Genomic DNA, 12,536 nt, shown 5'->3' with positions numbered 1-12,536 from the left:
GAGCTGCCCCCCCTCAGGGGGACCCACCCCCTCCCATGACCAGTGTTTGGGAGCTGCCGCCCCGAGGGACAGGCTGAGGAAAACGGACACCTGCAGAGGGTGCGTGGCTTCCTTCCCTGATGTGTGAGCAGCAGAACCTGGAAAGGGGATCAGGACCCCAAGTGAATGTCACAGTCCCCAGCCTCCCTGCAGGAAAACACTTTCACGGCAAAACTCCTTTTTCAAGAAATGCTTTATTGCTACAATTAGACACCCCTGTGTATAGCACAAACAAGCCCCCTGTACAGAGAATTATTCAAGTGGTAATACTGAGAAACAGTGAACATACACAAAAGGATACAAAACTAGACATTTAGATAACTAGAAACTTCCTAAGAAAAACTTCAAATGTGAAGTGCCTGTTAGAAACTACACCACACATGCCAGTGTAAATTTGGTTTTTATTAACAATCAACTTTCAAGAAACATTGCATCTAAATAGGTGAGGAGCTGCACAACTTACTTCCCACACAAAGATAAAGGCCTTCATTTCCCTATGTACAGGTCGTTTCTTGGGCTAGAGAGGGAAGTTGCAGATTTAAATCAGATCCAAACGGGCATTTGCCAAATTGACAGCATCACGGATCTTCACCTGGCTGTTCCATCTCCTCCAGCCCTGCAGCCAACCACCAGGCGGCAGCCGCAGCTCCAACCTGCTCAGGGATTACCTGAAGCTCTTGAACTGGCCCGACTACGTGGGGCCTGTACCTCTGCAGCCAGGCAGTGCACACCTGCAGGTTTGGAAACTAGACCCCTAAGATTGAAAAGTGAATTGAAGCAGGAAAAAAAAGCGCGGTGAGGGGGAACGAGACGTTAGAGGCCTGAAGTAGGAAGAGACCTTTCAAGGAGTTTTCAGGAAATTCTTAAAATAAACTCGGGCACAAAACCGAATTACTGCTGGAAGCCAAAGTCAGAAACCCTTGAGTCATACTGCAGCTTTTGGGAGAGTAAAGGCCAAATCAGACAGGGTGCCTGGTGATACCCAAAGCCGCTCCCATCTCCCCTTAGTCTGGCCCACAAGTATCAGCCCTCCTGGCCCTGAGACCTGCATGCTCATCCCACGTTTCTATATGGTTCAGCCAAATGCCATCTTCCCACTAAAGCCAGGTGCAAAATGAGGGGAAACGGGGGAATAATTAAGCCCTACAACAACGTAGAGGGCAAGCTGACAGACTGAAGGAACACAGCAGATCTGCCATCCCCATTAGATGGCAGCACAGCACAGCCTGGCCAGAGCTACATGCCTCACTGTGGGTCCCCAGCGGGAAGAGGTAAGAGCTGGGACTAAGAACTGGGTCACAGGTGCTCAACTGGAACCTGCGAGAAAAGAGAACGGCAAGGGGGCATCTGTGCGCTGTTCCAAGAGAGGAAAGGAAGCTATGGGACAGACTTCCACTGGCAGAGGGGCTGTAGGAGCACGGTGTGGGGTGATGAGATGGCGTTAGGCTTCTTGAAAACAAGTGACAGAGCTTCACAGGAGAATGTGGCTGGGCATGGGAGCAACACACAGCTATGGTTACAAAGGCACCTTTGCCGTAGAGGGTGCCATAGGGGGGCTGGGAGGGGGGCCCTGCCCAGGGGATGTCACTACCTTAGCACACTCACCTCTACAGGAAGCCTCAGTCCTTTTCAAGTTCAGCATAAGGGGTTCCGTCAGGGGAGACGGAAGGATCCCCACTTAAAAATCTCCCCGTCTACCTGAGCACTGCTGGCTGTCAGAGGGAGGCAGAGACACGCGCCTTGCTGAGGCAGTTCCCAAGGGGTAGAGGCAGGGCTGACACGGCTGAGGGGTGAGGTGGATAATTGCACTTTGGGGCACAGTGATCACAGGCATGGGCGCGAGGTGGCCTGGGAGACAGGAGGGCTGTCTGACCAGAGAAAGGGGTGAAGGTGTGGCTGCATCTAGACAGTGCCTGCTTGGCCAGAGAGAGACCACGGCAGAGCAGCTCCTCAGACCAGACCCCATGAGCCGAGTCAGACTCTGGGTGAGAGCAGAGAGCAGAGCAGTCTGCTACCACACGCCTCCCCGGGAGCTCAGACACCCTCATCCTTCTAACTCAAGCTGCAGGGCTTCCAGTCCGGAAAGCAAAGGAATCACCTTGTGTTTGCTTCATCCTGGTAACGGGACAGGAAGCAGCTAAGACGCAGAGGTTCCAGGCACCTCACCCCCCGAGGAGGCTCTGCACATGCCCCTGGGCACACGCATGTCACACCACAGACCCTCCTGGCCTGCTTTCCTGGAGGTGACTCTTTTGCCTGGTGTGATAAAACAGGTTTTTAAAAACAACTTTAAGCAGACTTTTTAAGGGACAAAGGCCATTTGATGGTAGTGATTTTGGTTTTGTTTGTTTCATGCAGAATGGAACAGGAGATAATCCCTGATGACAGAACGGACCGATCGCAGGGCCAGGGGCCCCTAAGCGTCCTCTCTGCTCAGTCCAGTTAAGGCGACGAATGGGTGGGGTGGCTGGGGCACTGACCAGTGGACCACGGCGGCTTGCTGCTCACTCCTGGCCCTCGTCCCAGAGTCTGCCTCTCGGCAGTGATCCACGGAACCTCCCAGGAACGGAAGCTGGCGGAGGCGGCAGGCAGCCAGGAGCAGCACCCTACACCAGGGTGGTGCACGCTTCCTCTGTCGGGGTGAAGCCGGCACAAACTACAGAGGCTTGTCTGTTTTCAGATGGTTTTTAAATATTCACTTTTGTTCTAATTACTCACTTTCCTTTGGTTTAGACCTCTAAACCCTTCCTTTTGAAAACAGTGTTGACAAAGGAGAGACATTCAGGGCAGGCCTATAAAGACTTGTCATGAAACAGGCTTGAAACCATAGGAAATACGCTCAAATTGCCATCTAGAATCCATTAATTCCCATGAAGTGTTATGGAAAAGCCTCATATGTGTTTGGTTTGCTTTATAGTCACAAGTCCCTTTAATGCACACAGAATGGACGTCATGTTTCTTAGAATACATAAGGCAAAAGGGGTTTTAGGGCTGTCATAACATAAAAGAGAGAATCACGTTCATGAAGAGAAGGTTTGAAACGAGACATTCTTTTGAATGTCAGTCTCACTGGACACATATTATAAAATAAAGATTCTTTTTGTAAAGTGCTGTTTGCTTAGTGAACCACTGGCCACCAGGCACAGAGCACCGAGGCGGCTGCCCAGCAGCATCGACAGACGGACCTCATCTCCCGGTTCTCCTTAGTGAGGCGGGAACTCCCCCATCGTGACCAGACTTTCCCAAACTCTTCGCTCCACAGTGGGGACTGCTGCCAACTGGCAGAGGCTGAGCCTCAGGGCCTGGGTGCCACCCTGCCCCTGCTCTGCCCTCAGGTTTCAGTTTGGCATTTGATTCTCTCATTCTGCTCCAGACCATGGGCCAGCTCCCCCTTATCTTGGTGTTCTGGGGCTCTTCCACCTTCCCTTCCCATAGACATGCTGGCAGAAGTGGACCCAGCCGCGCACAGCCGAAGGGAGAGCTTTCCAGGAGACTCACTGAGGAGGGTTTAGAAAAAGAGAAGCAATTAAAATGAGTCACCTGCCAGGTCTGTGCTATTGAAGCACGTAAGAAAAGGGACACAATTGGCAGTAAACAATTTCCTTCAGCTGTCTGTGGATGTCCAGGAACACTATACCCTCCACACAATCAGACGTGAACGATTTCTGCTCCAGTGTCTTCAGGTTCTGTGCAACAAGAGTTTGTGTCGGAATGACAGAGTCCACGTCCATCTTTATTTTCAAAGTTGGGCTCTGTGAGTGCAGGTTTTTCAAAAATATTCTTTTTGCTTGTTTCTGGACAGTTCTGAACATAGATTACTCTGTTATAAGCCTTGAGTCTCTTCCACAATTGCACGTACACTCTGCACTGAACGTACATAAAAAGAAGTCCTCCAGTAAAGCCGATGGCCACCACCACCAATTTAGTCCAAAAGGGCCACTCTAGGATTCCTGCAAGGGGAAACCAGCTTAAATAAAGCTGACCTTATTTAAGATCAGAAGTAAATAAAACACAACTTAGGAGCTTCCCGTAATGCACGATTCTTTCCTCATCAAAGCTTGCTTGGTTGAAGGAGGGGTCTCCACTGCCTCTCACAGGAGGCAGTTCATGGAGATTCTCTCCCCATGATTTGATCTCTTCTGACCGGGTTTTATTAATAAAAACTACTCATCCAAATAGGGGCCTGGTGCTTGACAGATGATGGCCCCTCGACACCCAGACGTCTGAGGTCTGACCTGAGAGGGAAACTGCGGGACCGCCCAATCCTGAGACCCACGGGGGTTGCCAGGACCTCCGGGTAGTGGCCCCTCTGGTTCGGAGCACGTACCTGTTGCCTGGCCTTGCTTGATCTCCTCGGTTGTGCGGTCGATGAGCACGTACAAGGACCAGACCACACAGGTGATGGCGATGACGTGGAACGTCACGGAGCACACGAGCTTCCTGCGCTCACTGGGCGTCATCTGCAGCTTCTCCCACTGCAAAGGCAGGACACAGAGCATGAGGCCCAGGCGCGGGCGTACAGGACACGAAGGGGGTGAGCGCCTCGGTGGGTAAGCATGGCTTCCCCTCCTCCGTTCCCAAACTAGATGCATTTCACCCAATACCCACAGTCATTCTCTTTAAACCACTTGGCTTCAGCCAGGTACCAGGCACAGGTATTCTGTCGAGAGCCAACTTCCTGTGCAACGAAAAGAAGCTGAGCTCAAAATGAGCTATGACCCACGACCAGCACCCCGTCTGCTTCTTCTTGCAAGCAGACATCAAACGGCTTGATAAGGGACTGTGTGGTTTGTCCTGCTGAAAATGGCATGTTGGCCGCAGACATGGTGGCACATTTTACGTCTCCCTGACTTGCTGAGTGGCATGGGCAAGAGGAAGAGAAGGGTGATGGCGCCACAACACATTAGCAGAGGGGCACACCACATTGTGACGGTGATGGCAGAGGTCTCTCTCTCTGGTCCTCTCCTCTGGCAGCAACAGCGTGAAGCCAATGCTAAGAGTTCCCGGTACAAGCAGTCTCTACCAGCCCCATCTCCTCCAGGAGCTCATTAATTCCTCCCAAGAGCCAGATTTCCTTTGTTCATTTACTGCTTTCCGAATCGGAAGTAAACACATAAAAATAGAGAAAAAGAACAAAGTGTAAACACTGCGTATCTTCCACCAGCTCTAGTCACAGCCTTTTCCATGGGTCTAAACAGGGTAAGATGAAAGCAGAGCCTCATGGATTGTCTGTATTGGTCAAAGTGCCATAAGACTCACCTGAGAGGCCAGCACAGAGTAGATACCCAAAGAACTGAAAGCCTTTATGGGGCGAAACCATTTTTAAGCCATTTACGCTGCATTCTCTCACGCCCAGACTGCTGTCTGCGTGGCAGGGGCATGTTTCCTTGGCTTGCTGTCCGGCTCCCTGACGTCCTGCTCTGTCCTGAGACACTCGGTTCAAGCCTCTCACATGCCCTGAAATGCTCACCCTCACCTACTTGGTGTGTGCTTTTATCCAGAGACCACCTAGCCTGTCAACTCCTTTCACGTCACCTCCAAATCCTACTGATCCTTCCAGACTTGCTTCAACACCCAAACAGCCTACGATGTTACCACCATTCTACTCCCCAGTGCTCTCGCCAAGGGTTACTTCCCTCTCTGACGTCTGCTTTGCTCCACTGCCCGGGGCTAGCATTTAGCTGGTACTGTCCTGCGCTGCTGTCTGACAACTTGATTCCCCTTGCAATTTACATGTTAAAGGTTTGCAGTAAGAACAAGTTTTTACTGTTCCAGACAAAACCTTATGTTCTGGGCAGACAGAGACACACTGAACAAACAACGTCTACAAAGGACATGAGTGCAGGACCAGGGTCCTCTCAGAGGGAGCCATCGGCAGGGCTGAGCAGAGCTGCAATTCAGTAACACCTGCTCCTTCCTCCTCCCTCCCGTCTAGGAAATACTTCCCACAGGAATATACAAATCCAGTTACTGTTATGCTGCGCTTTGTGCTGGGGAGGGATGGTAATCTCTAATACATGGTCCTAATGAGAGGCAAGACACACAGAGTTAACACATATAAAGTTAAATGCTAACTAAAATGTCACAAAACCGTCTGTGGTCAAGGACCAAAGGACTGACACAGACAAGCAGTCTGACGGAAGGGAAAAAACAAACACGCACTAGGAGTGAAGGGCAAGGGCAAGAGAGCGACTCTTTCTGCCTGCGAGGAGGGACTTGGCAGTCACACCAGCAACAGCAATCTCTACAGCATGAGTGTCCGCAGCAGCCCCCACCCCCGCCCCCGTTTTGGAGACATGCACACAGGAAGCTAAGGCGTCACTCCCGCAGGCCGCGGCGCTAACCCTTCCCGCACTCGTCCCAGCGAGGCTACCGCCCGCCCGGGGCCTGGCCACGTACTTTTCTCAGAGGCTTCAGCTTGGTCTCCATGACGAACTCGTACTTGCAGAGCTCGCAGCAGCGCGTGTCGGAGCTCTTGATCCACTGCTGCAGGCAGGTCTGGTGCACGAAGTGCAGGCTCCCCGTGCAGCGGCAGGGGGTGATGAGAGGGCTGCCCTCGTCCCCTTCGCAGTGGCAGATCCTAGGCAGAAGGACAGCCGTCAGCACGAGGCGCCACGCGACAGGGAAGATGACACTTCCGTGGAAGGTCCATCCCCCAAAGAAAACTCTCAGGAACGAACATCACAGGATGACGACAAGCACGAAAACATATAAACACGAATGAGGGCAACTACGACAAACAAACTGTCTAGCTTACCGCACCCACATGGGAAGTCTGGATGGCATTGGGCATCAGAGAGGAAAAAATGACACAAGAAATGACAAAGCAGTCACTTTGGGTAAGATTTAAGAACTTCACGGAAAGACGAATTTCAGGCAACTTTGTCTTTCAAGCATCTTTCAGAACTTAAGATGTTAAAATAATTAGAAAAAAAATTCTGTGTAAAACAAAACCAGCACTCTACCTTCCAAAATTGCCAATGACTTAAAAAGAGGATGGAATTTGCTTTTCAGCTCCAATCACTGGCCTCACCTCTACAACCATAACTACATATCTCTGTCCTCTCTCCGAGAGTAAACAAAGAAATCCCAGTGCCTCCCCCAGACCTAAAATAAAACCACTATAAGGTACTGCAATTTCATTTCTTTGTGCAGGACCCCTCACAGCAATAAGGGAGAACTTCAAATCATTCATTATATCTAAAGGTGCAGGGCACATGCAACAGGATATAGCTACTAACCTCAGGAAACGTAATATATTTTTGAGAAACAAAGGGTCTCTTCCAGCAGCTGGAGAGCAGGTAGGGACACCCAGCCTGAAAGAAGCAGAGCTCTGCCCCTGGCCAGCCTCTCAGCTGTTTGTTTCTGTGACAGGGGTTTCATGTCCAATTGTCAGAAATGATAATCACTGGCCTTGAGGGGGAGCGACTGGGGCAAGGGCTGAGAGTGGTGACAAAACGTGAATTCTGAAAGATTTCGGGGGCCAGACAAGGACTCTGCCCACGGGAGGAGAAACAGGTAGCAAGTGGAGCTAGGAGCTCGGTAGGGAGGCTGCCTCCAGGTTAAAAAGGAAGAGGGAGAACAGCCTCTCCACACACACCTCGCGTGGAGGGGGATCGAGGGGTCCGCACGAGGCAGAGAGGGGCGGCCAGTGCTGACAGGCTAGACCAACAAGCTAGAAAACTTTCTTTCTTCCAATTTCTTTGTGCAAAGTCGACTTATTTTTAGTTGCTAAGAGTCATCTTGACCTTTACTATGTGTAGCTTCTTCCTCTTTTATCATCTGTGAAATTATCTTGGGACCCATGTCAGAGAAACTGGTTTTTCAAACCATATCAACAATCTACTCTTCTGGAGAAAACTCTTAAACCACAGTTGTCTACAACTGCCTATTTACTCATTTTCCTGAGACCACACATATCAAAGCTGAGGCTACACACAGGTGTGGAGCAGAGGTGCCAGAATGCTGGTTCTCGGCTGACCAACCTGCAGGCGTCCCCTGATGTGGACACAGGAGAGGTGGGGGGGCGTTTTTCAGAGAGAGGAGAAGGACAATCCAGGTCACTGTCCTTCTCCACTGAGCAGAGGGGCGCCCGCTGGACCTTGCTCTTGGACTGTGCGGAAGTGCTGTCCTCAAAGACGTCATCGTCTCCCATTTCATCAGAGCAGAAGCCCGTGCTCCCGGCCAGCCCTCCGGAGGACCGGGCTGCGTGCAGGTACGCGGCACAGCCCTCCCGCTCGTGGGGCCTGTGCAGGCTGCTGGCGCCTGAGCCGAGCGAGAGCGAGAGCAGATACCGGAGCAGCCGGCGGCTTCTGGGCACGGACACGCTGTCCGCCTTCTCCTCCCACAGAGGCACGGGCACACCCCCCTTGCCACCTCCCACCTCTGAGGCAGCTGGATGATTGGCAGACAGGGATGAAACACAAGACTGTTTGGAATGGCCCAGAGGTTTGCTATTCAGTGTTCTTTTTTCTTTATGATGGAACCTGTTCATTCTGAGACACGGATCTTGAAAGAGCACCAATTTCCCTTCAGAGCAAGTTCTTTCCACATAGTCAAAACTTCCCAAAGTATCCTGGGCCTTCTCACCCATATCGTTTAGGGATTTTGAGAACTTTAGTGTTCTTCTGGATTTGGTATTCTTAGCAGGCTTCGAGGCCTGGGCCCGTTCTGAACCACAGGAATTTCTGTCTGATGCCTGTAACGTGTCCTTACAGATAACTGTCACAGTGAGCCCTTGTGTCAGAGGACTCTGGCATTGAGCAGCTTTCAAGACAACAGCAGACTGCACGGAACTGTGGTGACAACACTCAGAAAACACTGCACTGGAACTGCATGCAGAGAACAGTGGGATAAAAGCACAGAAAGTAAAAACAATTTAAAAGAGAACAGACATCCACGTGAAGAAATGAGACTCATGGTAACTTGGTGAGCAAACAGCACATAAAACTGGGCCAGCTGTTTGGAGCAAAGGCACTCTGACCAAACTCATGGGGAATCAAGGACCCACACACACTAGTGCTTACTTCTGGGGTGCACAGGAAGTGACTGTTACCTGCAGATGTCCTGATTGGAAGGCGTGACAGAAGTGCGAGAGAAGGCAGACACTGGAGCGGACGGCAGCGGAGGACCCCCAGCCTGCAACGACACCCTCAGTCAGTGTTCAGGAAAGAGCCCAGGTGATCGAGAACACACTCTCCTTCCGAATGGCAATGGGGAGAAAATCGGAGAACGCCTGCTACTTCCTAATGCTCAGGGAGTAACAAGTACTAGGTCCCCACAAGCTGAGACAAAACAAATCAAAGAGCACTCTTGTAAGTGGGTAGACGTGTACCAGGAAGTATGAGGCTGGAACAGCAGCACAGGTGTCCTGCAGACTCGGTGCTCATTTATTTCCTAAGCATCTACATTTAGCTTTTTATACACAAGAAACCATGTACCGCAAGGTGTATGACAAAAGCACAAGAAATGTGTGGCACATGCTGGCTGTGTTCCTGGGGGTAATCCCCATCAAGGCTGGCAGGACATCTGCACATGTCCCCTCAAAGCTTCATGGTTGGGACCCCAAACCTTGCTATCCTGCTAGCGCTCTTTCTACAAAAGGAAGACTACCTGACCACAGGGGCCCAGGAGGGGTCTGCGCCTAGAAGGCTCCCAGAGTTCTAATCAAAACCAATGATTGAGAAAATGTACATTGGAAAGAAACTGTAGCAAGAGGTCAAGAGAGAGAGCAGGGGCTCTGAAAGGTCGTGAATAAGCCAAAATTAGAGAAAAAAATCTAGGAGGGTGAGAAAGTGCCTCCTGGGAAGAGAAAGGAAGGAGAGAAATAGCAAGAGAAAGTGTGGCCAGGCCAAGAATACAAAAGCACACCAGAGGGCCCTGCAGGCCCCATCTAGCCTGGGGGGCCCTTGCGAGGCCTCAGGGAGCGGGGTTGCTCGCTGCTGTTTCCACGCCTCACAGCACCATGAGTACTCATGCAAATGCATCCTTTCCTCCTTAGGACAATGAGCCCGAGTGAGCATCTGCTCCACACAACCTAAATAACCACACGAAAATGGCAGCTGTCCCTGGGTATTGCGGGGGAGGATGAATTCCAGGACCCCATGGATACCAAACCCCAGGAATACTCGAGTCGCATCCATACAATGGCCCTGTATTTGCACACCAGCTATGGCGGGGTGGGAACACGCTGCACTGCGTTTGCAGAGACTCAGCACAGTGCTCGGCGGCGAGGGGCAAACTCAAGGTTTGCTTTTGGGAACTTTGTGGGATGTTCTTCCCCCGAATACTTTCAATCCAGAGTCGACTGAATCCACAGGTGCGAAGCCCTGGACACGGAGGGCCAACAGTAGTGAGTCTGTTATCAGCAGCACGCCCACATCACCACCCCGCCTTCCCCAGGACCACTCAGGGGCCCTCAGCCCTCTCCTTGGTTCTTTGGGGAGCCCCCCTCTCGTCCACAATTTCCTAGCTCAGACCTGGCACCCCTAAGGGCGTAGTCTCACTCTGGCACTCCAGCTACGGGACCCCAGACATGGGTGGGGCCACCAAGACAGGCAACACCCCTTTCCAGAAGCTCTCCCCACCTCCCCACCTCCCCATTTCCCCTCCCCGGCAAATGCACCAGCCTGGAGAGGACAAGTCCATTGGAGCACCATTCCCGCTCCTCAGCACAGGGAGCAAGCGTTTTAAACCCAACTCTTCCTACAGAAACCTGAGCCAAGAAGTCACATGCTATCACACTGCCGGCGCTGAAGATCACGCAGCACTCCTCGACCAGCACCCCTGCCGAGTCTCCAAGGACCTACGTTTCCTCTCTCACACAATGTGCACGGAAACACTGGGGATGTTTTTCCTGAAAGAATTACTAGTTAAAATTGTTAGGATTCTAATGTTTAATTTATTTGGACATATTAAAATGACACCCCCAAAATAACCTGCCACTACCTAGTCACAAGTCTTCGTAAAACAAAATGAGGGCGTCTCAGGACCCTTGGGGACACCATGCTGTCACAGTCCCATCGTCTGCTTTCTCTGCACCCGTTCCCCAGGCATCCATCCCAGGCCCCACCCGGGGCTTCTCTGCCCAGCCAGCCTGGCCAGACAGCAGGCCCAGGCCCCATCATCTAGAGTGGGCTGAGCACGCGAGCCTGCGCTGTTAGTCACTGCGGAAGGAAGCGGGCTAAGGGGCAGCAACATGAAGGTCCCACACTCCTCAGCTGCCTGTTGATACTCAGTCCTAACCCCATTCTGAGATAGGAAGCCTTCTTGAACTTCCTGCTGCCTTCTTTTACTTGTAAGGCTGACAGCTCTGTTAGGCAAGGCTAGAAATGCATCATAAAGGCCACCAGCTGGCCACACTATTTTGGGGAGAAGTGTCATCACATGCCTGACCAGCAGACCCTGGAGGAAAGGAGGACAGGAATATCTAGGGGACACCCTGTCCCCTCACTGCCAGGAGGTCAGCTTTCCTTCCTCGATGGGTCAAGTTTAGTAGCTCAGACTGAGGTATGGAGGGAAGCCCCCTTCCCACAGGAGGGATGGAAGATGCACTGCTCACCCAGAAGGCAAAGGGAATTACCCAATTATTACACCTCCCTCCCTGTTATCTCTGTAAAAACATCGTCTTCTGAAACCATGTGTACTTTCCTGTATCCTGAAGGGACGGGAAACCCTGTGGGAGGAAAGTGTGGTCTTATCTGCAGAATGAGGCTCCCGCAGGGTCAGTGTCCTAGGAGAAGGCAAGTGTCACATGGGAAATTGAAATCAAGAGAAAATGGCCTCTTGTTCCTGTTCTGATCTTCAGTACTCCATGTCCAAAAGTGAAGTCTGGGGAACAGTCCCATGCCCGTAACTGGGGGCTGCTCGGAGCTCAGGAGGGAAGAGCCTCCGGGCAGAACAAAGCCTGGATCGAGGAAGCAGCCAGGCTGCCCACACATGCGACGGGCCTGAGACCACTTCTCCGCGAGTTTCCCGTCAGGTGTCTCCCGGGGAACTCCGACACAGCTGTGCGTGTACTTGAGACAGAGCATCGAGCCTGGGAGACATGGCAGCTGTCCCAAGCCCCTCCTCTCTGTTCATCATGAAACAGGAATAGTCTCAGCATCCTCTATCCACGTTCCTGCCCTCATTTCATCCTCTCCACTCCCACAAATGACCTCACGAGACTCTCCCAGCAAGTAATGTCCAGGCTTCAATAAACCCCGCAATAACAGACAAAAAGTCTCTCTTCTTATTAGATCATGAGGTTTCAAGGAAATTTCGAAAGCTCCTTATTGTTGTTTTACATAAATACAAACCAACAAATGCTTTATCCTGGCTGACTCCTTCTTGAAAAAGAGAAAACGAGCAAGACCTGTGGGGCCATCGCAGCGCCCAGAGAAGGCTCCTTCTGTCCCCAGCTGGAAGAGCACGTGTTGCGTTCAGGATGGCCCACGTGTGGAACGCTGACCGAAGCTCAGCTCACGACTTTAAAGAGCGTAACTTGTTGCTGGTGT

The 12,536-nt window shown here is 51.6% G+C and overlaps 1 protein-coding gene across 7 annotated transcripts in view; it reads right to left on the bottom strand.

The window, feature by feature from the left end:
- Window positions 1-214: 214 nt before the first annotated feature.
- Window positions 215-12,536, bottom strand: part of MARCHF8 (membrane associated ring-CH-type finger 8) — a 151,832-nt gene continuing 139,510 nt past the window's right edge. For 6 of the 7 annotated variants that reach the window (XM_081075255.1, XM_081075253.1, XM_081075251.1 and 3 more), the window contains 4 exons: window positions 9,095-9,177; window positions 6,439-6,619; window positions 4,367-4,514; window positions 215-3,989 (listed from right to left, as the gene is read on the bottom strand). In XM_081075255.1, the coding sequence (XP_080931381.1) occupies window positions 3,688-3,989; window positions 4,367-4,514; window positions 6,439-6,619; window positions 9,095-9,177 (714 nt within the window). In that variant the 3' untranslated portion in view covers window positions 215-3,687. Of the gene's footprint in view, window positions 3,990-4,366; window positions 4,515-6,438; window positions 6,620-8,024; window positions 8,871-9,094; window positions 9,178-12,536 lie in introns of all 7 variants that reach the window. The other variant, XM_081075257.1, reaches the window with a different exon arrangement.

The sequence above is a fragment of the Rhinolophus hipposideros genome, assembly GCF_964194185.1.
Source record: "Rhinolophus hipposideros genome assembly, chromosome: 15".
NCBI classification, from domain to species: Eukaryota; Metazoa; Chordata; class Mammalia; order Chiroptera; family Rhinolophidae; genus Rhinolophus; species Rhinolophus hipposideros.
Note: the sequence above shows the minus strand (reverse complement) of the source record. Positions and strands in the feature narration are given on the sequence as shown.